The 26,857-nt window shown below is 40.6% G+C and overlaps 6 protein-coding genes across 7 annotated transcripts in view; 3 read left to right on the top strand and 3 right to left on the bottom strand.

The window, feature by feature from the left end:
* Positions 1–26,857, bottom strand: part of LOC130421408 (uncharacterized) — a 62,054-nt gene that overhangs the window by 1,993 nt on the left and 33,204 nt on the right. The gene's annotated exons all lie outside the window — the stretch shown is intronic.
* On the bottom strand, positions 626–1,012 carry LOC130421415 (histone H2A-like). Its single transcript, XM_056749261.1, has one exon. It carries the CDS (start codon positions 1,010–1,012, stop codon positions 626–628), a length of 387 nt encoding a protein of 128 aa, XP_056605239.1.
* LOC130421410 (histone H1-like) lies at positions 1,655–2,300 on the bottom strand. 2 transcript variants are annotated; one of them, XM_056749257.1, is made up of 2 exons: positions 1,916–2,300; positions 1,655–1,867 (listed from the first exon to the last, which is right to left on the bottom strand). In XM_056749257.1, the coding sequence occupies exons 1-2, from the start codon at positions 2,291–2,293 to the stop codon at positions 1,655–1,657; spliced, it is 591 nt and encodes a 196-aa protein (XP_056605235.1). In that variant the 5' UTR covers positions 2,294–2,300. The 2 variants fall into 2 exon arrangements, with proteins under 2 accessions (XP_056605235.1, XP_056605234.1); XM_056749256.1 differs by having other exon boundaries at positions 1,655–2,300.
* Positions 4,906–5,302, top strand: LOC130421414 (histone H2A-like). The gene has a single exon (XM_056749260.1). The coding sequence runs from the start codon at positions 4,906–4,908 to the stop codon at positions 5,290–5,292; it is 387 nt and encodes a 128-aa protein (XP_056605238.1). The 3' UTR covers positions 5,293–5,302.
* On the top strand, positions 6,099–7,037 carry LOC130421418 (histone H4). The gene has a single exon (XM_056749264.1). It carries the CDS (start codon positions 6,110–6,112, stop codon positions 6,419–6,421), a length of 312 nt encoding a protein of 103 aa, XP_056605242.1. The 5' UTR covers positions 6,099–6,109; the 3' UTR covers positions 6,422–7,037.
* On the top strand, positions 7,088–8,067 carry LOC130421416 (histone H2B-like). Its single transcript, XM_056749262.1, has one exon. The coding sequence runs from the start codon at positions 7,088–7,090 to the stop codon at positions 7,460–7,462; it is 375 nt and encodes a 124-aa protein (XP_056605240.1). The 3' UTR covers positions 7,463–8,067.

Below are 26,857 nucleotides of genomic sequence, written 5' to 3'. Positions count from 1 at the left end.
AAAGGCTAGAACGCGCAGCACGTCAAGGGCACGGAGACACTCGATTGGCTGATGTGTGACTTCATCTAGAGATAGTGAGCCAATGGCCGCGCGATATGCGTTCAAATAAAACTGGCGGGACATTGTGTTTCCTTTGTTCAGACGTACACAAAACAAGATCATCATATAATTTCTCTTTATCTCTTTATTTAATACTCGTGTATTATTCAATAAAGACATATGCACGTTGATATTTAACAAAGTTCAGATAGAATGGTCTTCAACTACAAACAAAATTTAAATAATTCTCCACGTTAAATCACATGCGCAGAAACACCGTTTTTACGACAGAAACGTTCAGCTTTCCCGCGCAATTTCTTTACTTAACAATTATTATTTTACTCTGGTAAAACGTGAAATGAATCTTGTTAGTTACTGTACGAGTAAACATAGATATAACTTGTACAGTATTTGGCGCAGAGGTCTCTAATAATGATTTGGAGAATGAGAGTTAATTTATATCAGGTCTATGATAATGAATTAACATACAAACTCGATGGATTAAAACAGAAACCTCGTCGCTCTCTCACTGATAATGTGGGTGGCTCTTAAAAGAGCCTTTGGTTTGAAACGAACTGTCCCCCGTTTACTTGGTCTTAGCGGGTTTGTCTGTCTTCTTGGGCAGTAACACCGCCTGGATGTTGGGCAACACACCACCCTGAGCGATGGTCACGCCGCCCAGAAGTCTGTTTAACTCCTCGTCGTTACGCACGGCCAGCTGTAGATGGCGGGGAATGATCCGACTCTTCTTGTTGTCCCGAGCGGCGTTTCCGGCCAACTCCAAGATCTCAGCGGTGAGATACTCGAGGACAGCGGCGAGATAAACTGGAGCTCCGGCACCGACGCGTTGTGCGTAGTTACCTTTGCGAAGTAGCCTGTGAACACGGCCGACGGGAAACTGAAGACCCGCTCTGGATGACCGAGTCTTGGCTTTCGCTCTTGATTTACCGCCGGTTTTACCTCTTCCGCTCATTGTTACTTAAGATATAAAATCCTCACGATTATAAAAACACGAAGGATATATGAGATGGAGTATGTGGTTTTCAGAAGTTATACGTGCCTATCGTTCGCTTATTGGTTGGAGTCTGTGAAAAGTTCAAACCAATCACTGAACTTCCCTCCAAAAACCAAAGCCCGCCCATTTCTTCCCGTCTGCCTGTTTTGTTTCAGTTTTTGATCACGTGATCTTTCACTACATTAAATCTTATATCTGCGGTCTTTTCAGACACGTCTATAGGAAACAACAGTATGAACAAAAGCAAACATTTATACTGACAACATAACTTCAGATGTTGCGCCGATTATGAATTAAATGCTCTGACGATCATATCTTGTGTTCTTAATTTGAACCAGATTTCTCAGCATATTCATATATAAAGAGTTTTCCTGTAGCTTAGAAGAGCAAGGTTGTGGGTTCGAGCCCAGATATCTATGTATAAATGTAAAGGATAATGCACTGTAAGTAGCTTTGGATAAAAGCGTCTGCCAAATGAATAGATTTAAATTTAAGAACACGATCATAATATCAACACATCACTGAAACACAACTCTTTAGTGGGCTGGTGGTGGCTCTTAAAAGAGCCGTTTGTTGAGTCTGACACCTTAATAGATGAATCTACCTCTTTTTCGGGGCGGCCCTTTTAGGCTTCGCTGCTTTGGGCTTTGTCGTCTTGGGTTTAGCAGCCTTGACCTTCTTGGGGCTTTTAGCTGCTTTCTTCGGACTCTTGGCTGCCTTCTTGGGGGCCGCTGGCTTCTTCGCCTTCTTGGGGCTCTTCGTTGCCTTTTTAGCGGCGGTGGCGGCAGGTTTCTTGACCTTCTTGGGAGATTTCTTTACGGCGGTCTTCTTCGCCGCTGCGGTCTTCGGCTTCTTGGCAGCAGCAGCGGGCTTCTTCACTGCGGGCTTCTTTGCTTTAGGAGCGGCTTTCTTCGCTGGCTTCTTAGTCTCGACTTGTTTTTTGTTGAGTTTGAAAGATCCTGAAGCACCGGTTCCTTTAGTCTGGACCAGTGTGCCTTTAGTCACGAGGCTCTTGATGGCGAGCTTGACGCGGGAGTTGTTCTTCTCCACATCGTATCCGCCGGCGGTGAGAGCTTTCTTCAGGGCGGCCAGAGACACACCGTTTCTCTCCTTGGAGGCCGTCACGGCTTTAACGATGAGATCACTCGCGCCTGGACCCGCTGTCTTGGGTTTGGCTGCAGATTTCTTCTTGGGCGCTTTCGCCGGCGGGGCTGCTGGAGCTGGAGCGGTTTCTGCCATTTCTCTGTTCAGATCTGTACTGTCACACTACAGTTGATCAATAATGCGGCGCTGCGCTCTTAAACACTACATGAGAACCATATAGACTCAGCTCGTCCTGTCAGTGTCTGCGCGCCTCTGTGAGCCGCAAACTCTTGTGTTTTCTCCTGCGACATTTCGAGTAAATATAAGAGTTTTAAAATAATTTGACGGAGTGAAAACAGCGTGAACACAGAGCAGAGATCCAGAGCTTTATTCACAGACTAAACTACACCACAGTAAAGGCTTTATTATTTCACTGTTACATTAAAAACACGACCAGCATCGATCTAAGGAGAAAAGCTTCGCATGAATTTCATGTGATTTGTTTGTGTAAACATTGATGAAACATTAAACATGTTTTCTGTTTATTTAACATACATGTAATAAATGACTTGAGTTAAGTTAATGTCATTCAGGGACTTGTAAAGTGTTTCATACAGTAGTTGTTTTGATCAGATTGAAACACACGATCACTCTCGAGGTATTTGTGTGAAGTAGACAATGATTTGCCAGTGGTTTAAAAAATCCAAGATTTTGTTGTTAGAAATGTATTTGTGGTATTGGTTGCATTGCACCTCTAAACAGTTTTTTTTATGTTCATCTATATGCCTACAGAATTGATCCATAATGTACTGATTCTTTGAAAGTGTTCAATGCCACTGAACTCATGTATTATAAACATTTTGATCTTCAGATGTCCTATGGGTCTGATTATTTATTTTGGTTTGTTGTAATTACTGCAATCTGGTCAAAATGTGATTGTCATTGTTTCATTGAAAAATGGATGATTTCATGTCTTTTATTAATGACTTCATATCTGTGCAATATGTGACAAGTTGACCTGTACACATGGCATATTTTAATGTAGCCACATTGCCTATTTGTTAAATAAACACCTGAATGTTAACATCTGTCTAAATAATCATTATTTTAGGTCAAATAGTGTACTCCTTAAAACGCTGTGAGTAATTTTAAGGATTAGAAAGTACACCGGCGGTGTTATATACCCCATATTGTTAAACTTGCACAACTATAACAAGTGTAATACTATACACTCAAAGTGTACTTTAACACTTAATGGTGCTGTATCAACACTGTCAAGTCTACACTACAAACGGTGACATTTTTACTCTTGATAGATTGGGACCATATGTGCTCCAAAGTAGTGTTAACGCTTTAAGTGTTAATTTGACACCCCATTTTTTTATGTGCAGGAAATGTGCTAAATTAAATTTCTTCATTATCAACTAATATGTTTGTGTATATATATATATATACCTATATATAAAACGTTTTTGAAATGGATGACTTTGACTAAATAATGAAAAAGAGCAACCATTAAGAGCTCAGATGGGACCTTGTTTAGTGTTGTTTAAAAAGCATCTTCTAGGTGAAACCTCAAGCAGTTGGATGATAAAATACATTTCTGCAAATTTCAGGCAAACAAATATTACATTTTTATTTTATTGTTTAGATTTTTTCAGTCACAACATAGTCCACAGTTGCCTTTTTCTAAATGTGGAAAAAATACAAATAAATGAGGAATTAAGTGTTTGAAAACCTTTGACCAGTAGTGTACATTGCTTTTTATAAATATGTACTGACATTTAAATTTAATCATTTAGCAGACACTTTTATAATGAGGAAAACAATAGAAGCAATTATAACATCACGACTACACAAAGCATCATTGCAGTAAATCTGGTCTCATAGTCTACCTCAGTATACAAAGATAAGATTGTTTTTGATAGAAAGAGTAGAAAAGAGACAGAAGTCAGAATTGATGGATCAGCTGTTGACAGATGAGATGTGTTTTCAGATGATTCTTAAAGATGGACACAGGATCTGATGATCTTGTAGCAGCGGGCAGATCATTACACACATGTGGAACAGATCCAGAGAAGATGAGTGAGAGATTTTTGACCTTTTTGTGATCACAGCACAAGACGTGGTTCATGAGCAGAGAACAGGGATCTGACTGGTACATAAGTCTGTATGAGCGAGTGAAGATATGGAGCTGCAGAACCAGTGGCGGTCTTGTAGGCCGAGAGCAGAGCTTTGAGTTTGACGAGAGCGACTACAGGAGTCAATGTAACTGAATGAAGAGAGGAGTGATGTGTGACATTGATTGAATTTCCTCTTTTATGTGTGTTGATACAAAAAGCATGTGGTGGCATTTCTTTATAGTCCTTAGAAATATTGTACATTTAAATTTGTAAAGAACACAATTTATATCACACTATTCAATAAACTTCACTTCCTTCATCTCTTTATCTGCCTTGAGATTGCAGAAGTGTTAACATGTGACAGAGTTGATTAAACTTTAAATGATAATCAGGAAATACTTTACTTAATGAGAAAGAGAGTTTAAGTTTTCTCAGTATATCAAAACTGTTGTGCGTCACACAGCATCTGTGAGGAGAAAGAGGGGGTTGGGCTTTGAGTTTGGAGGGAAGTTGACTGATTGGTTTAAAGTTTTACCGACTCTAACCAATAGTCGACAAGCAGAGGGTTTCAAATATTGAGAACTGCAGCGCATAAGCTTCATCTTTCTTTCTTACAGAGTAAGTAAACTACCACAGCCGAAGAAAATGAGCGGCAGAGGCAAAACCGGCGGCAAAGCGAGAGCTAAGGCCAAGACTCGCTCCTCTAGAGCTGGACTTCAGTTCCCCGTGGGCCGCGTCCACAGACTCCTCCGTAAAGGCAACTATGCGCATCGTGTGGGTGCTGGCGCCCCAGTGTATCTGGCCGCCGTGCTCGAGTATCTGACCGCTGAGATTTTGGAGTTGGCCGGAAACGCCGCTCGTGACAACAAGAAGACTCGCATCATCCCCCGTCACCTGCAGCTGGCGGTGCGCAACGACGAGGAACTGAACAAACTTCTGGGAAGAGTGACCATCGCTCAGGGCGGCGTTCTGCCCAACATCCAGGCCGTGCTGCTGCCTAAGAAGACCGAGAAGCCCGCCAAGACCAAGTAAACGGGCGGCAGTTCGTTTCAAACCAAAGGCTCTTTTAAGAGCCACCCACTTAACCGATAAAAGAACGATGCGATTCCAGTGTCTCCCTGAAGGTTAATTACAGACTAAAACTATACATACTGCTTTCAATTCATAAACCTGTATTGGATTATTACTTGTCAGAGACGACAAACCGAGTCTAATGTTCAGTCAAACCGCTGAAGAATATTTGTAGTCTCCCGAGTCATGTATAACCGGCTCTCATATATAGAAGTTGAGCGCTTGTGTCAGTAAATGTGTTCATGCTGCACTTATGATGAGATGTGAAGAAATGTTATTTTGAATCTTAGGCGATAATCTTTTTATCGTGACGTTTCTGCGTTGATCTGCAAAAGTTGCAATGTGTAAATTTCTGTTCAGATAAATTGACACGAGTATAAAATAAAAAAGTCAGGAGAAATATTTATAGTTCAATTTTATTCTGTTTCTTATAAAATCTTAAAAATCACGCTTCTTTGTACATTAGATTATGTTGTACTCGGGTAGAATAGAACAACGCCGAGGTCATGGGTTCGATCTCAGGGGATTAAACACTCAGAAACAAATGTATAAGATAATGTGATGTACGTCACTGTGGATAAAATAATCTGCTAAATACATAAATGTATATTTACTGATTTACTGAAGGCTTCGGAGGGCGGAGCTGTGAGGAAAATAAAAAAGTGACGTGCCACTAGCACCGCCCTTGCGTGTTTCAAATAGGTCCTGTAGGTACATACAAAATGTATCCGCTGTCCTTTTTTAAAGCATAACGTTTGTATCTGTACTCTCGCCCATCATGTCTGGAAGAGGCAAAGGCGGAAAGGGACTCGGAAAAGGAGGCGCGAAGCGTCATCGTAAAGTGTTGCGTGATAACATCCAGGGCATCACCAAACCCGCCATCCGTCGTCTTGCTCGACGCGGCGGAGTGAAACGTATCTCCGGTCTGATCTACGAGGAGACTCGCGGTGTGTTGAAGGTGTTTCTGGAGAACGTCATCCGTGACGCCGTCACCTACACCGAGCACGCCAAGAGAAAGACCGTCACCGCCATGGACGTCGTGTACGCGCTGAAACGACAGGGACGCACTCTGTACGGCTTCGGAGGTTAAACGCGTTTATTCTGAAGTAAAACATTGAACACAACGGCTCTTTTAAGAGCCACACACTGTCTCACTCGAGGAGTTTAATTTCAGAAGTTCTATCATCAAACGAAATGCTGAGAAAGTCACATTTTATTATTCCGGTTTTGTTTCTGAGATCTCGTTCTTTATTAACTGATGAGATTAATCTGTTGTGTTAAACGCTTCTCTCGCTCGAAGAAGAAACTCCATCATATCAACTATATAAACGTAAACACGCCCAAAGCTGGTGAATAAAGCATAAAAGGGTGAAATGATTTTCTGCTCGAACTCTTTAAGTGACTTTAATGACACGATGACGTAATTCTGTTCTAGTGTAGAGTAAATACAGAAATAAAAGTTTTATTTTAATTCAAATTCGATAAAGAGCGGGAAGAGCAAACAAAGGAAACTGAATCCTTGTGGGAGGGTCACCTTCAAACACGAGACTGTGGCGGGAAACGCTTTCATTGGCTCTCTATCCAGCCCGTCAAACTATGAGCTGACCAATAAGCACATTTTATGGGTTCGGCCGACGAAGACACGCAATCAGACAACAGGCTCCGTTACGCTAAACATTTGCATGTGAGAGTGAATAAATACCACAGCGACGAGACTCTTCAACATTCAGCATTTACTCATCTGTGAAGAAGCATCATGCCTGAACCAGCCAAACCCGCGCCCAAGAAGGGCTCTAAGAAGACCGTCACCAAGACCGCCGTTAAGGGAGGAAAGAAGCGCAGAAAGTCCAGGAAGGAGAGTTACGCCATCTACGTGTACAAAGTGCTCAAGCAGGTCCACCCCGACACCGGCATCTCTTCCAAGGCGATGGGCATCATGAACTCTTTCGTCAACGACATCTTCGAGCGCATCGCCGGTGAGTCGTCTCGTCTCGCGCACTACAACAAGCGCTCCACCATCACGTCGAGAGAGATCCAGACCGCCGTGCGTCTGCTGCTGCCCGGTGAACTCGCCAAACACGCCGTGTCCGAGGGCACCAAAGCCGTCACCAAGTACACCAGCTCCAAGTAAAGCGCCGCTTTCATCCGCCGCACACAAAGGCTCTTTTAAGAGCCACACACTTATTCTTTTAAAAGAGATTTTCATGTTTGTAAAGTTGTGAGCTGTATTTTTTTCATTAGTGTTATGATTTAAATAACGATTTGATTAATGTCAAATATGTTTACATTTGATGGTTTTCCCTTAGACAAAACAGCCATTTTTGATTTTCAGAATGACTTAATTTGTGTGACAAGTTATTAAAAATATTAAGATTAATTTTGGTTCATTATGGGCACTAATGTAAAACTTACTGCAGTAAAACAAAATTAGAAGTCTTTAGATAGAAAAGTGGATACAGTTTTCTAATTTGCAAATTATCTTGATAATGTATTTAATTTAAAGATGGTTTGAAGATGTCTTTAAAGATAGATACAACTGATAAATAGACAAACAATTGCTCAACTTCAAATAAACTAAACATGTTATTTTATGTTATATCAAAACTTGATGAGCAACTGAATGACAACTTCACTAAACATCTGATGATAGACTTCAGACACCAGTAAACTTCAGTCTTTATATGAGTTTTTAATAGAGGAAAGCAGAAGATTTTCTTGTATATTGTACTCGAAAGTGTGTAGGTTAAAACTTTATTGAACATACTGAAATATGGCAAAATAATAAGATGTGTGCAAGATCTTCAGCTGACACTGATTATACACTCACGTAGAGGATTATAAGGTCACCATACTAATAGTGTGTTTGACCCCCTTTCGTCTTCAGAACTGCCTTAATTCTACGTGGCATTGATTCAACAAGGTGCTGAAAGCATTCTTTAGAAATGCTGGCCCATATTGATATGATAGCATCTTGCAGTTGATGGAGATTTGTGGGATGCACGAAGCTCCCGTTCCACCACATCCCAAAGATGCTCTATTGGGTTGAGATCTGGTGACTGTGGGGGCCATTTTAGTACAGTGAACTCATTGTCATGTTCAAGAAACCAATTTGAAATGATTGGAGCTTTGTGACATGGTGCATTATCCTGCTTAGCCATCAGAGGATGGGTACGTGGTGGTCATAGAGGGATGGATATGGTCAGAAACAATGCTCAGGTAGGCTGTGGCATTTAAATGATGCCCAATTGGTCCTAAGGGGCCTAAAGTGTGCCAAGAAAACATCCCCCACACCATTACACCACCACCATAATTGAATTAATGAGATATTGAACAGGTGTTCCTAATAATCCTTAAGGTGAGTGTTATTGTCCCAATATATGCAATTTTATAATCAATAAAATACTTTTTAATATATTGATGTACACGTGATAAGATATGGGACTGAATGTGTAAAAATATATTGACAATAATATTTCTTATATTAAGAATTACAACATACATGATTCATATTTTAAAACAAAGCCACTTTACAATAGCCTGTCATAGTAGGAGAAAATGAATGGTAGTGAGTGTATATCACTCTCTCTTAACAATGCATTACACAACAACACACACCACCACTGACCTCTGCTGGTCTTCTGAGGTATAACAATAACACAACACAACAAATGAATGAATTATGTGGTGACAAAAGAGGATGCATGTTCTCGAGAGACAACATTGTTGAATTTCTGTTAAACCACAAGCAATAATATTTGACAAATGGAGAAGTGATGTCTCTTCATAGACCAAAACGTATTTAATTGTATTATGTTCAGTTTTCTTGTGCTCATTTATTAGAAATATACGTCAAACCAAAAGGTATTCAGACACCTTCAACATGTTTCATACGATCACAGTTTATTCGCTATAGTTTAGAAAACAGTAATAAAATATGTCAAGAACTCAGAGTTAAACTGTGTCAGAAATAAACCATGTTGATAATGTCAGGTGACTTTGACAGAAAGGTTTGTGTTAGGTTAGACTCATGTCTCTCACAGGAGTGAGTGGTTGTGCTTCTGTGTTTCACTCCTCTAGCTTTGAGGAGGTAGATGAGATGTGGTGAGAATGGATTCAGGGGATGTAGACCAGTCACACACATCTTGTGTTCCGCCTATGAGGAGCTTGTGGAGGCAGTCGCTCAGTTAAATGTTTACTTTAGTTAAATCTTGGTCTAGACTGATTGGCTAGATTTTCTTATTTACACTTTCAGAGGTGTGTGGAGGACTTATGGCCACTTTACCCTCATTGGCTAGTGAGTTTTTGATTGACAGCTCCCTGACCAGGAAGCTGATACTGAAGACAGTGCAGCAGATAAGAGACAGATCTGCATGCAGTTTTCTGTTTTTTTTTTTTTATGTAGTGCTTGTACTTAAATCACTTTCTTATTTAGTTAGTATTAGCAGGGTTGCTAATGTAACGGAGACAAGCTAGTGAAGAGCTTTGCAGTATGTAAACCTCACTCCCCGGCCTCAAGGACGCTCTAGCGACAGATGCTAGAGACTGCGGTCTTTAACCTTCTCGCTAGAGCGCCCGACTCCCATGCAGGACCAACCCGGTTCGAGGCCCGCTGAGAGTGGTGCGGAGCGTTCTGGTTACACTAACTCTAACGCAGGGTGGGACACACGCTGTCAGGCTCTTCTCTGGATCAGAAAACTCAGGATTCTCTGCCAATGGGGTAAGAAAAATAATCTTGAATTGAGTGACTTACTAAAATGTAAACCTTAATTCAAGATTACTTTTCTTACCCCATTGGCATATTTTTTTTTTGCTTGTTTTAAACAAACATTCACTGAAATTTCATATTTTTTTACTAAAAACAAGACTTATTTTCATCGGTAATTTTGCTCATCAAGAAAATGCATCTTGATTCAAGTTTATTTGTTGACATTTTCACTGAGAAACAAGAACAAAGACTAAGTGATAAAGTTATTTTTTTGCAGTACACAGTGTCTCTCATTAACAACTTCACAGGCAATTTTCTCAATATTTAGGTTTTTACACTCTCAGATTTTTGCTTGTTTTAAGCAAAAATTCACTGAAATTTCAAAAAAAAAAATGTTTAAAAAAAAACTTGTTTTCTTAGGTTAATTCACTTGTCAAGAAAATGCATCTTGATTTTTAGAATGTTTAGACATTTTTACTGGAAAACAAGAAAAATATACATTTATACATTTAAGGTAGGAAATGTACAAAATATCTGCATGGAACGTGATCTTTACTGTCAATAATTTTGACCCATACGATGTATTTTTGTCTTTTACTAAAAATGTTCCCGTGCTACTTAACGTTTTGTCAATCAGGGTCACAAACGAACAAACAAATACATTATAAAGAAAAAGATGGGCCCATTCTAAACAAGAGGGGACAACCAAACATACATTACATTTACCACATATCACTAAACACATCAAAATATACAAATGAACAAATACAGCTGAAATCAAAACTAAAGGAAAGGTAACTTAACCGAATAATATAAACCTCAGTGAAGGAATCAAATCAGCAAAGATTCTGGTTTCTACTAAAAGCATTACACACATATGTGTAAAATCTGATCAAATAAACCTCGCTGTAATTTAATCATAAAGAGGATTTTATTCCTAAACTGCTGACATCACTGTGTCTTCTGGATGAGCGTTCTGAGTCCTTCTTCTGTTTTCTGAGAAGATAAAAGTCAATAAAAGTGATGAAGTTCTGCTGTTTGTTTTCTGGATTGTTTCAGGTGAATGTGAATGATGATGATGATGATGATGATGAAAACTCACGCGCTCTTCCTGCACAGATGATCTGAAGAAGAATGACAGTAGGAGCAGCAAACACTGACACCTCAACAATCACTAGAATCACTAGAAGACACAAGAACACCATTAAATCCATCAAACTCTCAAACACTACACATGAGAAACAAACACAAGATGAGTTCAGTGAGAGTTTCACTCATGTACTTATGTAACAGGACACATGGATCACAATCAACACTTCATACCTCTTATTATTATTGATGTTGTAGATGATGCTGTAAAAAACAAAGTTTAGTTTTAGTTTAGATGAGTCATAATGTGGAAACACACACACACACAAACACACACACACAAACACACACACACACACAAACGCCGATGATATACCTTGTTGTTGTGTAGTTTCTGGTGTGTTATGAGTTGAGAATCTCTCAGGGTTTGTGGTGGTCACTAGAATCTTGTTTGAATCTGTAGAAGATGATGAATGTTCAGAGACATCATACTGTAGAACATCACAATCATATTTCATGTTTATGTCATTTCTTCATCATCAGTACAGAGTTTAATGACTGAAGTCACTTTGAGTTCAGGACACTCCTGTCAGAGTGATGTCTTACCTGTAAATCTGACAGTATATGTGACTGAGGTCTTGATGTCATTCTTGTGTTTGAGCACACATCTCAACTCTGTGTTGTCGTCTTCATTCACGAGTGTTGTAGTCAGAGAGATGAGACAGAGTTTATCTGATCTAATCTGATATCTGGAGTCTGTCTGTAGATCAACATCAGTCTGATTCATCCACACCAGCTGAAATCCATAATAACTGAACACATGATCACAGTCATATGAAAACAGCTGACAGGAGAGAGTGACAGATGTGTTTGCTCTTATCTCAGTCTGTGATGATGATGATGATGATGAAGACACTGAAACACAAATCACACAACACACTCTCAGTACTCATGAGTTTCAGTGAAAACACAAGAGATAAAGAGAACTGTGATCTGAAGTTAAACATGTGTTCATATAAATGAAGAGACACACTGACCATGAAGAACATGTAGATAAACATATGAATAAGGTTCATGTTGACGTCCATTCACATATTGTCTGCAGGTGTAACTTCCAGCATCATGTTGTGTTGTTTTATAGATGTTGAGAGAGCAGTCAGATGTCAGACTCAGTCTCTCAGATCTCTCTGTGTTATTCTTATTTATTCCTCCAGTAAACACTTCTACTGTAGATGATGTTGTATATTTATTGTAGATCCATGTAGTTGAGGAGCATTGATGAAGAGCATCATTACAGGACAGAGACACACTTTCACCAGAACTGATGAACACATCATTCACTTCTGCTTCACTCACACCTGAAACAGCAGATGACATCATTCATATTAATACATCACAATATATTCAAACAGTTCAATATTTATCTCTCAATGACAGATACATTTTTCTTATTTTAATATCACATAAATCAGAAGATTTGACAGTAAATCATGTGATCTAGTTCCTTTATCCCTTTTCACTCAGAAATGCTGGTAAATTAGTTGGTAAAGTCATTCAGGTAATGTCCTGTTCACACAAACAATGGCATTCTGTTAAATTAAGAGTAAGACAGCGTTCACACAGCCAGTAATATGATGTCATCAGGCGGACGTTCAACCGTAGCTATGTTTGAAAATATGGTGACGGTATGATTTTATATCTGAAAAATGGAAGTACGATTTACCCTAAAGGTCCTGTTCACACATGATCTGTTAACTGCAATTTTCTTGCAATTAACCAGTAAAGGCTGTATGTGTGAAAGCGACTATTGACTCTTGACATCAGACTTTTGAACGTGAGAATAAGACACATGAACTCTATAATAAATGTGACATGAGATGAAACTGAACATGTTTCTCAGAATGTCAGTGAGAGTAATGAAATGAAATCTGATGAAATAAATGTGTTGTATAGTTTACCTGTGAATAGTGAAGAGAGAAGGATCAGTCCCAGCAGACATATATCACTCTTCTCAGTCATGTTGTGTTTCTCTTACTGAGTCTCTTCTCATCATCTACTTATAGTTATTCATGAGAACATTTGTAACTCTTCCTGTGTTTCTCATTTCCTCTTTTCTCATGACACAATAACAGACTACAACACATTCTGTAGTTTAGTCTGTTACTTATAAATTACTTCTGTTGTCTTAAAATAATTGGACACAGAGCTCAGTTATGACTTTTGTTGTCAGAGACTTTAACAGGACTAACATGATGAAGGTTTTCTACAAATTAATTCAACACAAGACTTTCCTGCCCGAGCAGAGCAGACGCACAGCCTTCATTAAAGCTGATCACACCTCCGTTCTTCTTCTGTCTCCACACACACACAAAAGCAGGACATGAGTGAGGTCATCTTCACACTTCTTCCAAACCACAGATCAACAGATTACCCATGATGCAGCAGACACAGACATTAATAAACACACTAACTCCACAGCAGTGGTGTAGTCCTACCAAAAAAGGTGGTGTACTACACTACTACCGCCGAACCCAAATGACCAAATAATGAGTTTTTATCCTTTCCAGTAACATGACAATTATTACAGTTAAATATGCCTCTTATTCATAATCATGCAAAATTATTCACGTATGCTTTAATTAAGAAGTTATAACACTGGAAAATAACAAGTAGTTTGAATATTTTTGACACATTCACATGTTCGCTTGCACTGTTCCAGGAGAATTGAGTATCCCTTACAAATAACATTAACACATAACTGTTAATATATCTGAGCCAAGGTATCTTTATTTCTTGGGCAGTGGATTAGCCAATGAGAATGTGTTATGTGGTTGTAGCTGACCAATGATGTTTCAGAGTATTGTCTGGCGCTTTGTGCACTTCTGGGTTTTCTTTTGCACACAAGGGTGCTTTTCAATTCTTATTTGTGTATCGCAGTTCCCTATCAAAAGCTACACTCGATGCTGCGTTTCAAACGCTATGGGAGAACAGTCTTTGTTCGACCGGTTGTGAAGCACGTGTGTCAAACACGCCAAAAATTATTTTGGCTTTAAATAACCTCGGCAGGTGACGTGACTAATTATACCTGCACCTGCCGATTATAAATACGCGTGAATGCGGACGCGTCATCAGGTTATTTTGTCTTCAAGGACCTCTTTGTGTGTGCGTGTGTTGTGATGGAGAAGTCTCCCTCTCTGTTATTATTACAAACAAATATAGAAAAAAAAAAGAAGATATTACCTAGATTCTTACACTAGTGACCAAGCACTCTCTGAGTTACTTAGCCTAGTGTAAGAATAAGGAAAACTAAACCAAACCATGACTGACTCAGATCGGAGATGTGATCCTCCTTGTGAGAGGATCCTCTCCGATTTCGACAAGCATGAGTTCTGCTTTGAATGCTTGGGGGCTGACCATCCCACCCAGGGACTTGAGGGAGAATGTGAACTCTGTGATGTTTTTGATTTCAGAGTTCTGGGGGCGAAGCTTACCAGTATCGGGTTCTTCCATTCGGCCTCGCCTTGTCACCCCGCACATACACAAAATGCATGGATGCAGCTCTGGCTCCTTTGCAACTCCAGGGCATCCGCATTTTGAATTACATAGACGACTGGCTGATTTTAGCTCAGTCTCGAGAGCTAGCGCTTCGACATCGGGATGTCGTCCTAGCTCATCTCAAAGCTCTAGGGTTGAGACTCAATGTCAAAAAGAGCATTCTTTCCCTTGCGCAAAATACAACGTATCTCGGGGTCATATGGGACTCGATCGAAATGCAGGCACATTTGTCTCCGGCACGTGTCGAGTCCGTACAAAACACCCTGAGGAGCATCAGGTTAGGCCAGAAAGTGACAAATCATTACTTTCATAGAGTTCTAGGTCTCATGGCGGCGGCTTCCACAGTGATACCTCTTGGCCTCCTGCATATGAGACCGTTTCAGTGGCTCAGAGCCAGGGGGTTTCATCCATGGGCCAACCCCCAGAGGCATATAAGGGTGACGCGCCGGGGGCTTCGCACCCTTTCTATGTGGTTCAGACCTCGGTTTTTGACTTTAGGTCCCACTCTCGTTCCGTGTTGTCGTCGCAAGATGCTAACGACAGACGCATCCCTCACGGGTTGGGGTGCGGTCTTAAATGGCCGTCCAGCCCAAGGGATCTGGAGAGGTCATCTTCTCGATTGGCACATCAATTGCCTCGAAATGATGGCTGTATTTCGGGCCCTGAAATGAAGGATACCATTCGAGGATACCATGTCCTAGTGCGGGTGGACAACACTTCAGTAGTCTCGTACATAAATCACCAGGGCGGACTGCGGTCAGGCCACTTGAACAAATTGGTCCAGCAAATTCTGACCTGGGCGGAGGGCATATTTACATTTACATTTACATTTAGTCATTTGGCAGACGCTTTTATCCAAAGCGACTTACAGTGCACTTATTACAGGGACAATACCCCTTGAGCAACATGGAGTAAAGTGTCTCGCTCAAGGACACACTAGTGGTTGCTGCTGGGATCAAACCAGCAACCTTTGATTTACCAGTTCAGTGGTTTAACCCACTAGACCACCATCACCATCTCAAATTTCTGTCCCTCAGAGCAATTCACATCCCGGGGCATATGAATGTGAGAGCAGACTTGCTGTCCAGACAAGCTCTGACAAACGTTGAAAATGGGGAATTGTTGTATTTTAATGATTATCTAATTTAATGAATTGCTGTGTTAGTTTTAGAGTTTAGGCAAGGCAAGGCAAGGCAAGGCAATTTTATTTATATAGCACATTTCATACACAGTGGCAATTCAAAGTGCTTTACATAGAAGAAATTAAAATAATAAAAAGAAATAAGAGTAATTAAAACAGTTTATAAAAGTAAAATACAGTACAGTACAGACAGTCGGACGAACATTGGCAACAGTGCTCATTCATTAAATGCATAGCTAAACAGATGCGTTTTGAGTCTGGATTTGAAAGTGACTATTGTAGGAGCACATCTGATCTCCTCTGGAAGCTGGTTCCAGCTGCGGCTGGCATAATAGCTAAAAGCAGATTCGCCATGCTTTGAGTGAACCCTTGGTATTTCTAGCTGATATGATCCTAGTGATCTGAGTGATCTGTTGGGTTTATATTCATTGAGCATATCTGCAATGTATTGAGGTCCTAGGCCATTGAATGATTTATATACCAGTAATAATACTTTAAAATCAATCCTAAATTTAACTGGGAGCCAGTGTAAAGACCTGAGGACTGGTGTGATATGTTCATATTTTCTAGTTCTGCTCAGAATCCTGGCGGCAGCGTTCTGTATGAGCTGCAACTGTCTAATGGTCTTTTTGGGAAGGCCAGTGAGGAGTCCGTTACAGTAATCCACCCTGCTGGTGATGAAAGCATGAACAAGTTTCTCTAAGTCTTGTCTGGAAACAAAGCATCTAATTCTTGCAATATTTTTCAGATGGTAGTATGCTGATTTGGTTATTGCTTTGACATGACTACTGAAACTAAGGTCTGACTCTAGTGTCACACCAAGATTCCTGACTTGATTTTTAATTGTTTGACCCCTAGAGTGAAGGTATGCGTTCACCTTGAGAACTTCATCTTTGTTTCCAAATGCAATTGCTTCAGTTTTGTCTTTGTTTAATTGAAGAAAGTTTTGACACATCCAATTGTTGACTTCATCGATGCATTGGCACAGGGAGTCAATGGGGCTGTAATCGTTAGGCGATAGAGCTAAGTAGATCTGTGTGTCGTCTGCATAGCTGTGGTAAGCAATTTTGTTCTTTCTCATTATTTGGCTCAGTGGGAGCATATACAGGTTGAACAGGATTGGCGCAAGAATTGAGCCTTGAGGGACTCCGCATGTCATGGATGTCCACTCAGACTTATGATCTCCTATACTCACATAATAACCTCTCCCATCTAAGTATGACCTGAACCATTTTAGGACTATCCCAGAAAGCCCCACCCAGTTTTCCAGCCTGTCAAGAAGTATGTTATGATCGACAGTGAAGACCATCAAGGTGTGCCACCAGTGGCTCTGACTCGGATATAGACAGCTACACCTCCTCTGTATTGGACTACATCAATACCACCATTGATAGTGTCACAGCTCAAAAGCAGATCACCATATACCCTAATCAGAAGCCATGGATGAACAAGGAAGTGCGCCTCCTGTTGAAAGCACGCAACACCGCCTTCAGATCAGGTGATGCACAGGCCTATAGTACTTCCAGGGCAAATCTGAAGAGGGGCATCAAAAAGGCCAAGCACTGCTACTGGTTGAAGCTGGAGGAGCATTTTACCAATTCTGACCCTCGACGCATGTGGCAGGGCATCCAGGCCATAAGTGACTACAAACCCAACCACTCCATCCCCATAACCACAGATGCTGCCTTTCTGAATGAGCTTAATGACTTTTATGCACGCTTTGAGAGAGACAATAAGGAACCCACCACAAGGCTCACACCTTCTACTGATCACCCAATCATCACACTTAACTCCAAAGATGTTTACACTGCACTAAGCCGGATAAACGCGCGCAAGGCTGCTGGCCCTGATGGCATCCCTGGTCGCGTACTCCGGGCATGTGCGGAGCAGCTCGCTGGGGTCTTCACGGACATCTTCAACCTGTCCCTCGCCCAAGCAGTGGTACCAGCATGTTTCAAATCCACCTCCATTGTGCCCATTCCAAAACATTCCAGCCCGACATGCCTGAACGACTACCGCCCTGTAGCACTCACACCCATTGTTATGAAGTGCTTTGAGCGGCTGGTCCTGTCACACCTAAAAGACTCTTTACCATCCACACTAGATCCATACCAATTTGCCTATCGTAGAAACAGGAGCACAGATGATGCGGTGTCCATGGCGCTGCACTCCGTGCTCACACATCTGGACAATAAGGACACTTATGCATGCATGCTGTTTAGTGTTGTCACGATACTGGAATTTCTAACTTCGATATGATACCTTGAAAAATATCGATACTCGATACCATTTTCGATACCACAGAGAAAAAAAACTGCCACAACATTAAGGGGGTACATTTTTTTATTATTATTTAAAGATAAATATAACATATATAATGTATAATGTATTATAAAAAGTTATCAAAGGGTCAAATGCATTATAATTCTTCAAAATGTGTGTTGTAACGCATTATGTACTGTTGCAGGTCGAGTCTCAACTTCCTTCTGGTGCTACAAGAGAATGCCAAATTTTAATAAACTTTTTTTTTGACCACACTTTTAAAATGAACTGAACTATATAACTAATCTTAGAACTTAAGTTAATGGTAATAGATATTTGTTAAATGAATAAACAATGAAAAATACTTCCAAAACATATATTAATCTTAGTTAAAAGTTAATTTAAACTAACATTTACTAATACATGTACTAATTAAAATCCAAAGTTCTATCTGTAAATATTTTTTTTCATTGGACCAAAGCAAACATGATCCGTTGTATTTTATTACGTACTGTCATCAAAGATTAAAATATACTGTAGCAAATGCATTGCTCATCGTTCATAAATGCTGGTTAATACATAACATTATTTGTTGAACATATTTTAATGCGGGATTCACATATCACCGATCCACCGAACACCCAAACTTGCGTGCATAGCACACGAAAACAATGCTCACTGGATCGACATGAAGACAAATTACAGAATAGAAGTAATCATTTTTTGAATTAAGTTAATTAAGCACAAGTTAATTTACATTTGACAACAGTTAACGTATTTAAAGATTCACAGTTAAAGATTCGTTCAATCGGATAATATTAACCTTAAGAATTAAGGTGAAAAAAACGAGACAACTCTTATATTGCTATATTAGAGGTGTTAGCGCCTTTTGTTAGCACTGCTCTGTAGCAACTCTTGCGTATTGGCTTGTTTGTGTCCTTCGGCTTTCCATGTTCATTTGCTTCATATCCAAAATATTCCAGATAGCACTCCTGCTGTGTTCTTTATCAACCAAAGCCGGTTGCGGAGGCGCCGCACGCGCCATATTTATAATCACTTCACTTTTGCTATTTAACCAGACCGAATGAGACGAGACACGTGACAGGCACTGCGGTCACGTGTGGTGTTTGTCAACGCGCCTTTGGAGATAAGTGAAAGTGACAGCTCGGCTAGGATCGGTGTATCGATACTTCGGGAAATTAGTATTGGTATCGTTCAAATATTTCAGTATCGATACTTATCGAAATATCGATATTTTTGACAACACTAATGCTGTTTGTAGACTTCAGTTCTGCATTCAATACCGTAATCCCTTCCAAGCTAATCATCAAACTTGGAAACCTAGGCATTAACAATTCAACCTGCAACTGGATTATGGATTTCCTGACGAACAGGCCTCAGCTTGTTAGGTTAGGCAACATCTGCTCCACCACAACCACCCTCAACACTGGTGTACCACAGGGCTGCGTACTGAGCCCCTTTCTCTACTCCCTTTTCACACTCGACTGCAGGCCTGTGAATGGAACTAACTCCCTCATCAAGTTTGCAGACGACACTACAGTGATTGGTCTCATCAGCAACAACGATGAGACTGCTTACAGGGAGGAGGTACGGCACCTGGCCACATGGTGCTCAAACAACAACCTGCTCCTTAACACCTCAAAGACAAAGGAGATCATCATGGACTTCAGGAAGGCGAAAGGAGGCACACACGACCCCATCCACATTAACGGGACGGCTGTTGAACGTGTTTCCAGTTTTAAGTTCCTGGGGACCCATATTTCGGAGGACCTGTCCTGGACCACCAACACCTCATGCCTGGTCAAGAAGGCTCACCAGCGTCTCTTCTTTCTGAGGACACTGAAGAAGAACCAACTGTCTTCAACTATCCTGGTGAACTTCTATCGCTGCACGATGGAGAGCATCCTGACCAACTGTGTCACAGTCTGGTACGGGAACTGTTCTGTTGCTGAGCGCAAGGCACTGCAGCGGGTGGTGAAAACAGCCCAGCACATCACAGGAACTACACTTCCTTCCATTGAGGATATCCAGAAGAAACGCTGTCTGCGTCGAGCTCGCAGCATTCTCAAGGACTCCTCTCACCCCGCTCATAGACTGTTTACTCTCCTGCCTTCTGGTAGGCGCTTCAGGTGCCTCCGGACAAGAACCAGCAGACTAGGAAACAGCTTTTTTCCCAGAGCTGTTTCATTATTGAACTCTGCTCCCCACTGATTCCACTACCTCTCATAACTTTAAGTTAATGCTGCTATTACAATGTTTACATTGCACTACAGGTCTGCCATGCATGACTGCACTGTACACACCAGTATGTAACACATCTCAATAAAATGGAAGGAAGGAGGCGGGAACCGGCAAACATTTAAACATTTAATAAAGTAATATAACAGCCGGCGGCCCCTCACGGACGACCGCCGGCGAACAAAACATAATATAAATACAAACATAACATAAGTTCGGGCCCGGTCCTCTCTCCTCGACGGTCCGGTCGCTCGTTCTTTTATATGCTCCCATCTCCTACGTGATTCGAGGCCGGTGTGCGCACAGCTGGCGCTAATTCACAATTACTCACCGGACTCGAACCACGGTCTCGCCCCGCCTACTCTACTACATACCCCCATCACCCCTCACAGGCCGGGGGGTACCCCCGCGACTGTGCAAGCTCCCTCCCCCTCCCTCGGGGGGGGGTGGGGGGTATGCAGCGACGAGACGAGACAACGGAGACGGGAGCCCTCGGAGCGACCGGAAAGAGAGAGGGGAGAGAGGAAAAAAATAAATAAATCCGGTTCCCCGACATGCTGCCGCTCGTTCCTCAACCAGCCGGAGTACTCTCCTTCGCGGTGCCTTGCGGTGGCCCTGGGGCTTCGGTGGACGGCTCGACCGTCCGCCCCCTGGCGGCCGGCGGTGGCTCCTCCTTTATCCGGGAGTCGGGGCGGGTTCCCCGTCCCCTGTTCCTCCCCCTTGGGCGGACGGACGCAGGCTCCGGCCTCTGGCAGGCGGTGGCTCACCCGGCACTTCCGCCCCCTGCTCCTCCCCCTCGGGGGACGGACACAGGCTCCGGCCTCTGGCGGACGGCGGCAACCCCCCCGCTCCCAATTGGACGAAAGCCACCCCACCTCGACCCAGGGGCGCGGCAGCAAAGGTCGCCGTTCCACCGAAGTTTTGACGGTGGCCGCACTGTGCACTTCCGTTTCCCCAGAGCCACCGCTTCGGGCAGCCACTGGCGGACGCCCTTCGTCCGCGCTGCCCGAACTCTCCGGCACCGCGAGGCCACTCGGCGGCGAGGACTCTCCGACAGCATGTCTCTCCTTCCTCCCGGGTTTCGGCACCAATGTAACAAATCTCAATAACATGGAAGGAAGGAGGCGGGAACCGGCAAACATTTAAACATTTAATAAAGTAATATAACAGGCGGCGGCCCCTCACGGACGACCGCCGGCGAACAAAACATAATATAAATACAAACATAACATAAGTTCGGGCCCGGTCCTCTCTCCTCGACGGTCCGGTCGCTCGTTCTTTTATATGCTCCCATCTCCTACGTGATTCGAGGCCGGTGTGCGCACAGCTGGCGCTAATTCACAATTACTCACCGGACTCGAACCACGGTCTCGCCCCGACTACTCTACTACACAGTACTTCATGTATCTGCTCTACCGGACTGTTTACACACACACAGCATCATTTGCTGCTATATCACTCTATACTGCTCACTTGCACACCAGGAATATTACACTGAATGCTCATTTGCACTAATGGACTACTTTCATAACTGCATTAACTCATCTACTGCACTGTAACTTTCATAACTGCATTAACTCATCTACTTCACTGTAACCTTAATAACTGCATTAACTCACCTACTGCACTGTAACTTCAATAACTGCACTAACTCACCTACTGCGTTGTAACTCATCTATTGCATTGCATCTATCGCATAACTAACTGCATCTACTCATCTATTGCGCTATAGCTTCAATAACTGCACTAACTCATCTACTGCACTGTAACTGTATATCTGCATCTACTCATGTATTGCGCCGTACCTTTAATAACCACATTAACTCATCTACTGCACTGCAACTTTAATAGCTAATGTCTGTAACTAATGCACACTCAAGTCACATGCACTATTGTATAGTCTATATTGTTATCTGTTCATAACCTCCTGTACACTAATGTTCACAGTATATAGCCTTCTGTATATATTGTTCATAGAACATACCGATTTTCATATTTTTATAGTACATGCCCATCGTAAATTATTTTCCTAATATCGTATTCTGTATTTATTCACACTGTATATCTGCACTTGCTAATTGCACTTCTGGTTAGACCTAAACTACATTTCGTTACAGTGTACTTGTATATGTGTAATGACAATAAAGTTGAATCTAATCTAATCTAATCTAATCTAAAATGTGCTATTTTAGAGTGACAAAACAGAAAATGTTGTTAGGATAGAACAGCGTGATGCTTTAATTCTTCTAACTTAAATAATTATTGGAAAAAAGTAAAGAAATCTTGAAATAATCGTTGTAAATGGTCTTTTTCTAGATAGGTAGTGAAATGGCTTCACCATCGGATGTGCCACATTCAAGAAACCACCTTTCTCATCCAATGTCATCTGGAAACGTAGCAAATCCAAAAGATATGCATGCTTTTATACACAGGGTTAAGGTTGTAGAAGATCTTTTGGCAGTGTTCGTGGATAGCAACATAATTCTATCAACTCTGAAAATGGACTTTGTGAATGAGAGTGCTGTAGATGATGCTGGAGTGTCCAGAGAAGTCTATACTGCATTCTGGGATCAGTTCCTCGAACAGTGTGAAGGCGAAGATGAACGGATTCCTAGACTAAGGCCAGACTTCTCTGAAGTTGAATGGGAAGCAGTTAGAAGGATATGGGTAAAATGATTACTTGACCTCGGTGAACTACCCGTTAGACTTGCCAGTGCTTTCATTTTAGCATGCATGCATGGAATTGACTCCTGATGTCATCTTTCCACAACAACCTTTCTGTGACTGAACGATCTGCTGTTGCAAAAGCTCGTCAACGCATACTGGAGGAATGTGATGAAGAGGATTTGCTTGATCTCTTCACAAGAATGGGCTCTCACTGCATCCCTCTGAAAAACAACATGGAAGTTGCCATTCAAACAATTGCCCATAAAGCAATTCTTCAAGAGCCCAAATACATAATAGATTGCTTCTCCAAAACCATGCAATTTGCACTGCCCAAAGTACCAGACCAGGAAAGACTACTGTCTCTGTATGACACAAAGAAGGCAACTGGAAAAAAGGTAGTAAAGCTACTTCAAACATCACAGATGATTCGCTCTCAGAAAGAACACACTGTATTCAATCATCTGCAACATTCAGTCAGAAATGCTGACCAAAGCAAAGCAGAAAAATTTCTACGCTTCTGTACAGGTTCTTCTGTCATATGTGTTGATCAAATTAAGGTAAGCTTCAATGCAGAATCTGGCCTCAGCAGAAGACCAGTTGCTCATTCGTGTGGAGCTACTCTTGATTTACCATATACTAACATGTCATGGTTTCACCTCTCCCTGTCTGGTATTTCTTGGATTAGAGGTGGAATCATACAGAATCCTCTGTTTCTTGTGGGGAGAGATGGTTTTGACACTTTTGGCTTTCCATATGGTATTGACACTCATGGCTTTCCATACTCTCCCCGAGTCACGTCATTGTTTCCCTACCCTCCTGTTTCCTAGTTTGTGTTAATTACCTTGCCTATAAAGAGTCCTCATGTTTCTTTGTCTAGTGCGCGTTCATTGTTTGAGGTTTGACGTTGTTGTATGTCTTACCCTTGCTGTAGCTGTTTGTACCCACCTTGTTGCCTATTTGGATGTTCCTTGTTCCTGTTTCGTATTCCCCAGTCTGAGTAAGTTTAGTCATTGTTGTTCAAGTGTTTTGGTTTTATAGTTTAGTTACCCAGGTGAAAAGGAAATATATTTAAATTGAGCTTTTTTGGACATACTTATTATATTTAAATTATACTTTAAAAAGTACATATTAAAGGTATTATTTTGGAACAACTTTGAGTATATTAAGTATACTTAAAGTTAGTTTAAAAATCAATTTAAAGCTACTTTCAATATATTTAATATATTGAAATTGTGTTAAATTGGACCCATTTTAAACACATTAAGTGCAATTTAACTGAATTACTTTAAATTATACTTATAGTACACTTTATTGCTGTACTAGAACTATAATGAAAATATAATTTCAGTTGATCATTATTGTGCTACCAGTATACTTTAAATGTCTTTAAAGCTCCTTGATAATTTATTTGCAGATCACTAAAGGGGTACTATTTATATACTAAAAATGTATTACACAAATGGTTATTTATTATGACAATTTATATTTTCAATTTATTAAAATATAATGCAAAATACTCATTAACAGACAGTAAAAATACTGTAAATTACACACAAGCATTTTGAAACTACAAAACTTTAATGTCATTTTTACATCAAGCATACATTAAAAACCAGCAAATGTAAACTCCACAATGACATTCAATGTAGTGGCATACAGATATGTAACTTAAAACTTAATTGGCTTCGATAAGCAAAACTTAAAATAAATTAACAAATAAAAACTTAAATAAATCAAAGTGCATTTATACAAGCTGCAAACAGCTGAATCAAATGAAGAACCACGGAAGTCAATAAATTGAATTTATTTCAACAAACTGGCAATAACCAAACAGTTTACCAAGGACTGTATCATCTGAAACGTCACTGTCTTCATCCTTCCAGTGGAGAGCGACTGTTCTTTGAGTTTGACTCGTTGTTGCATTTCCTGCGAATGAGCGCTCGCACCTCAGACACTGTTGTGTTCGGGAACTGTTTAATCACAGTGTCTGTGAATAGGAGGAAAATAAACTTTTTAAATATTAAAGCACAATTTAAGAAAAACTATTTTTGCAACAGAACAGAATGTTTTGAAATTTATATTTTGTTAATTGATATAAATGTAACGTTCTTTTACATGGCAACCGTATGTATTGATCACCTCTTAATGTAAAAATAGATATTAAATATGAGATGCTAGTGAAATTAAAATGGACAGAAATACAAGTCTTGCTGAACAACTGTGAACTTGATTCATGAAAAAACATAAAAAAACATTTAAGTTTAAGTGAAAAGTAGCCTGCCATCAATTACTGTATAATACATGACAAATCTTTTTTGGCATACTTTAAGTTGTGGTCAGTCCCTTGTGACTTGTGAAGGGGGCAAAAAAGTGATGATGAACAAGAAGCACACATACCAATAAGAACGGTGACCTTGTGAGGGTCCAATTGGTCTTTTGATGTTTCCTGATTTCCCAGTAAGAGTACATCTTGCCAGTTTATCTTTTCCAAAAATTAGAGTTGCCAAATCTTGTGCAAAAAGAGAAACCCGTGACTTATTCAGTCTGTCATACATCCTCTTTGGGACTTTCACATCAGAATCGGCTATAGAAATCTGGGTAATAATAAACAAGCAGTATTAGGAAAAAAATTGAATGGCATCAATGAAATTCATTTAGTGTATGCTACTGGATTTTCTAAAGTGGTCATGAGCAAACAAAGACAGCTAAAAAATATATGATAAATACTACTATGACTTTTTTATTATCATTTAATAAAGTTTTCTAACCATTTCTGAGGATTCAGCAAGAGACATCTCACTGGAACTGGAACTTGAGCTGTATGAGCCTCTTTTAATGGACTCTAAGACATCTTTGAGAGATGATACTATCCCAGGAAGCTCTACAAGATTAAAAAGTATGTTTCAGATTGAGTTCACCTGATTGACAAAAAAACTGTTCAAAAAATATTTTTGACTCAGTCGGCTTAAATCATTAAATAAAAACGTCATATTTACATTTCAATTAACTAATAATTTACCTTTTAAAGCTTTGACAACATCACCATCAAGCTTGACAGTGTTCTGCGGAGGTGTGCTCTGCAAAAGACTGTTCTCAAATTCCTTGCTTCCATTATCACAATCTTGTTCGTTGTCACTGTCCACTGCAGTCTGTGTGTTAAATTTGACACAAGGTTAGAAGAAGCTCGACAAACACCTACAGTAAATTACTGATGTTGTATTCACTTATGTAACCAGTTTAGATAACATGAAATGTTATGTTAATAGTTGCATAATTACAATTTATATTTTTAATTATTGTGTTTACTGGGACGCCAGGGCTTCATGCGAAATCTAAACGATTCAACTCTTCGGCAGAGATTTAGGGACCAGATGAAACACACAAATTGCATGCAAAAAGAAGGGTGACTATCCCAAACTCACTGCAGCTCCCATAAAAATGTTTTACATAGTTGTGACCCTGCATGTAAAAAGTCATTGTGGGTGATGTGCTGTTTTTCTTACATAAAATCATTCCACACAATGTAAAGAACATTATGAAAAAAGTAAAGCTGTGTAAACAGATTAACTCATAGTTAAATAAATAGCTGAAATCAAACTTTGATGCTTATCACCCAATTAAGATTTTTTATCTTTAGCCTGGATTTCACAGGGACACATTTAACATTTGATTCAAGTCTTATTAAAGGAAAACTAAAAGATGCTTTATGAATCTCCTTTTCAGACAAAGTTGAAAAACTGAGGTGAATGTAGCCCAAAAGTTATGCGGCCTTTACAAAGGACACGGAATGCGCTACACTGGCCGCTAGGTTCAGCATAGCCCTTCTATTTGCGCTGCGCTGGCAGGAG

Source organism: Triplophysa dalaica, chromosome 5, assembly GCF_015846415.1.
Source record: "Triplophysa dalaica isolate WHDGS20190420 chromosome 5, ASM1584641v1, whole genome shotgun sequence".
Taxonomy (NCBI): domain Eukaryota; kingdom Metazoa; phylum Chordata; class Actinopteri; order Cypriniformes; family Nemacheilidae; genus Triplophysa; species Triplophysa dalaica.
Note: the sequence above shows the minus strand (reverse complement) of the source record. Positions and strands in the feature narration are given on the sequence as shown.